This window comes from Mus caroli, unplaced genomic scaffold, assembly GCF_978045245.1.
Source record: "Mus caroli unplaced genomic scaffold, Mus_caroli_1 scaffold_19, whole genome shotgun sequence".
In the NCBI taxonomy this organism is placed as follows: Eukaryota; Metazoa; Chordata; class Mammalia; order Rodentia; family Muridae; genus Mus; species Mus caroli.
Window position 1 is genome coordinate 32,050,181 of NW_028227274.1, and position 4,628 is coordinate 32,054,808.

Genomic DNA, 4,628 nt, shown 5'->3' on the forward strand with positions numbered 1-4,628 from the left:
ATAAGACTCCAGAAACACACGCTGACATCCAGGTTAGTTTATCCAGAGGGTTGACGATGTTAGGTAAATTACCAATTGACCTTTATCTCTGGCTTATGGCTTACTTTTTTGGTCTTGTTTTCTTTTTAAAGGAAATGTCTCAGGCTACACTAGATTTCCTGATCCTCTTATCTTCCCCTTTCCAGTGGGCAATATTTACGTGTGTGACACCACACTAGCTAAAGATTTTTCTTTATATTTGAGCTGGGTATGGTAGGAGGATCAAATTCAAGGCTATCCTTGATTCACAAGTTCTGGTTCCACAATGAGGAACCACTAAGATTTCTGGGCCAGGCTGGGCCAATAGTGAGTTCAAATTAAACCAGACCACATATTCAGACCCTGTCTTTAAAACAAACAACCAACCAACCCATGAAAATGTCTCAGAAAGAAACTATTTGCTTATAAGGCTGGTCGTGGTGGTACAGACCTATAATCCTAGCAACTTGAGAAACTGAGGCAGGACAGCACCTACGAGGCTATCCTATGTGATTATGGTTCTGCTTTTCAAATAAATAATACCAGGCAGAGTAGTGGATGTCTGTAATTCTATTGGGAAGTAGTCAAGGTCAACTGCACGGTAAATTCCAGCCAGGACTATAGAGCCAGACAGTTTTAAGAACAAAAATGGCTTAGAGCGATCAATCACTCAGTGATTAAGACAACGCAAAGCTGTTGCAGAGGATCTGAATTCAGTACCCACATTAGGTGGCATGCCACAGTTTGTAACTCCAGCGCCATGGGGATCCAATGTGCGCTCATGCGTGTGTGCATGTGGGTGTGCACACATACACACACACACACACAGTTTAAAATATGCTCTTGCCCAGGGCTATGCAGAGAAACCCTGTCTCGAAAAACCAAAAAAAAAAAAAAAAAAAAAAAAACTCTTGCAAAAAAGAGGAAAAAAAAAAAAAAATTCAGGGCATCAGGTCAGGGCTACCAAAATCAGGTAAAGTTGCTTGCTCTTAAAGCCTTCCAACCTGAGTTTGATCCCAGGAACCACATGAAAGAAATTCATTCCCACACACAGTTGATCAGAGAAATGCAACAATGCCAGGCAGTGTTGTTACACATCTTTATTTCCAGCATTCAGGGAGGCAGGTGGATCATATGAGTTTGAGGCCAATCTGGTCTACAAAATGAGTTCCAGGACAGCCAGGGCTACACAGAGAAACAAAATACAAAAGCCCCCAAACAATAAGCTACTAGATGTGATAGCTCACATTTGTAATTCCAGGTCAGAAAGCTAGAAGGGGGAAATCACTGAGATCTAGGCTAGTCTGGACTACATGCATAGACAAATCCTGTCTTAAAAAGACAAAACCGGGGCTGGTGAGATGGCTCAGTGGGTAAGAGCACCCGACTGCTCTTCCGAAGGTCCAGAGTTCAAATCCCAGCAACCACATGGTGGCTCACAACCATCCGTAACGAGATCTGGCGCCCTCTTCTGGAGTGTCTGAAGACAGCTACAGTGTACTTACATATAATAAATAAATAAATCTTTAAAAAAAAAAAAAAAAAAGACAAAACCAAGGTGCAGCAAGTTGGCTCAGCTGGTAAAAACACTTGTCCCCAAGCTTGAAGATCTGACTTTGAGCCCACAAGGTGGAAAGAGAACCAAATCCTGCAAGCTGTCTTCTGACCTCCACCCACACTTATGCACACATGCAATTACACAAACAAGTATGAAGGAAAATCTGTAATGAGATGACTTACTAGCATAGCTACTATAAAAATAAAGAAATATAGTAAAGCAGAAAAAGAAACTTAAAGGGGTGGGGCTATAGTTCCATCGAGTACCCGTCTAGCCTGTGTGAAACCTTGGTTTGATCTGTACTACAAAAACTGGGCCTGCCTGTAATCATAGTATTCAGGAGGTAAAGGCAGGACCAGGAGTTCAAGGTCATCCTAGGCTACATAGGGAGTTTGAAGCTAGCTTAGTTAAAAGAAATCAAGATTTGAGTCAGTCATAGTGCTCACACCTTTAATCTCAGCACTCAAGAGGCAGAGGCACGAAGATCTGAGTTCAAGGCCAGCCTGATCTATATCTACATAGTGAGTTTCAGGACAGTCACAGCTATATAGTAATACACTGTCATGAAGGAATGAAGGAAGGAAGGAAGGAAAGAAACAAGCAAGCAAGCAAACAAACAAGGTCTGAACTTGTGACACAAGCTAGTGGGATATGCTGAAGCAGTAGACAGCCTGGGCTAGCCTTTTTTTTTTTGCTGAGCATGGTGGCACATGCCTTTAATCCTAGCACTTACAAGACAGGCTAGGAGGACCTCTGAGTTGGAGGCCAGCCGGATCTACAGAGTGAGACTGTCTTTTAAAAAAAAAAAAAGATGGTAGAATCTTTACTCAGCATGCACCAAATTCTGAGTTCCACCCCTAGTACGTCCACTCCAATTTGGAGGGATAAAGAAATGGCTCAGGGGTTAAGAGCACATATTGCTTTTACATAGAGCCCAAATCTGTTCTACAAACCCATGTCAAGTCAGATATTTCATATCTGCCTGCAACTCCAGGGGATCTGATGTCCTCTTCTGGCTTTCAGGGGATTCTGCACTCATGTACCCATACCCCCAACCCAACACACAAGTAAACATATATAATTTTTAAAAATAAAGCAAATGGTTCAGCAGTTCCTCAAAAAGCAAGCAAACAAACAAACCAAAAAAACAAACCTGGAGCTACCACATGACCCAGAGACTCCACTTCTTGGGTGAGATCTCTGGGGAACTGAAGACAAAGTCCACAAAGACCCAATTCACATCTGCCCAAAGGTGGAAGTCCAAGTGTAGGTAATGAATATGTAGCTGACTGTCTAGAGTCAGGGGAAGTGCATTCTTGGATGTCCTCAGCCTAGGTTGGACATTACAATCATCCAAAAACAAACAAAAAGCCGTGTCTGCACAGACACATTCCCTAACCAGTGGCTCTCAACCTTCCTAACTCTGCCTCCCTTTAATACAGTTTCTCAGTCATGATGACTCCCAACCATAACATTATTCCTGTTGCTACTTTGTAATTGTAATTTTGCTACCACTATGAATTATAATGTAAAATATTTTTGGAGGTAGGGGTTTGCTAAAGTGTCACCACCCCACAGGTTCTTCTGCCCTAAACCACTTACATGCTATTTCATTGCATTAGGTAATCTGGAGATAATCTGGAGTACTCAGGAGGATGTGTGTTGGTTACATGCAAATATGAGGTATCTTATGTAAAGGAATTGAGCTACTACCATTTCTATACCCTCAAGGGTCCTGGAACTAAATCTCCATGGAATGGAAGGGATGGTTTGTACTATTATCCGGCCAACACTAGAAAAGAACTAGTAATGTCTGTTACATGGGAGTAAACCTCGAAGAGAGTGCTATGTTAAGAGACTAAAAAGCTAGTCCCAGAAGACTACATATTATACCTAAAGGAAGCCAAATCTAGGGAAAGAAAGAGAGGGAGAGGTAAGTGCAGAGAGATTTACTTCAAAGAAACTTCTTAAATTGGAGGGATGGCTGTACAACTTTGTGAACATAGAAGAAACCATCAATATTTTCCCTTTCCGTAAGCTTATTTTAAGGTATGTGATTTGTATTTTGGTAAAGCTGACTACTCCATAAAGCTTAATGAAACTCAAGAAAGGAATATATTGAGGTGAAAAATACTTAGTCCTGGCTAGCTTAATTGCACATTCCAGTACTAGGAAGGCAGAGGCAGGCATTCTCTGAGTTCAGGCCAGCCTAGTCCACAGAGTGAATTCTAAGATAACCAGAGTTACACAGAGAAAGCTTGTTTCAAAAACAAACAAACAAAACACAAAAAGAAACTCAGTGACATCTGATGACTCAAGAAATCAGGTATCTTCATTCCTTACCAGTTCTGATCCCCACTCCTCATGACAGAAGATGCCAAACACAACTTCTCTCGGATGGACCACGGCTCTGTTGGGCCAGTACTCAGCAGCTTGTGCTCTGAAAATAAAGAATGCTCAGGAACAACCTCTGAGCGAGTCCTCAGCCCCAGAACTGCTAAACACCTCAGATAAAATAACAACCCAGGCAGGATTACTGTGGAGTAGTAATCCTGGCTCTCAGGATGCAGAGACTAGCCTGGTCTGCATGAGTTCCAGGCCAGCCAGGATCAGTCACACCATAGTAGCCTCTCTCAAAATAAATACATTCCAAACTTGTTCCAACAGTGTGAACCACTACCATCAATTATTATCAACAAATCTTGATTTTTTTTTTCACCGTTCCAATGAAATATCACCATTACTGGCTACAGTATTTTTTATTGAATACACATTTTTTGAACATCGTGTTTAAAATGCCATGGCTTTAAGGTGGTCTGCTTCCAAAAAACAACAACAAAAAAGGCAGTGTTACGTTAAAAAAAAAAAAAAAAAGGTAATAAGGTTCTCATTTTAAAAAAAACACTTCTAAAACTTTCAGTTTGAACTCAGCCTTATTTCCCACGATTCCCAGCGGCCACAGGCTCCGACTGCCCGCCTACTACTTTGCATAAAGTTGTTTACATGCGGCCCCGCCCCCTAACCGTTGGCTATAAAGCGGTTCCGTGGGGAA

General features: G+C 41.7%; 1 protein-coding gene across 4 annotated transcripts in view; it reads right to left on the bottom strand.

Annotated features, from left to right (window-relative positions):
• The window catches only part of Brd8 (bromodomain containing 8), a 43,961-nt gene that overhangs the window by 38,745 nt on the left and 588 nt on the right, over positions 1-4,628 (bottom strand). For all 4 annotated transcript variants that reach the window (XM_021150671.3, XM_021150676.3, XM_085833585.1 and 1 more), the window contains exon 2: positions 3,920-4,016. In XM_021150671.3, coding sequence (XP_021006330.1) covers positions 3,920-4,016 — 97 coding nt within the window. The remainder of the gene's footprint in view (positions 1-3,919; positions 4,017-4,628) is intronic.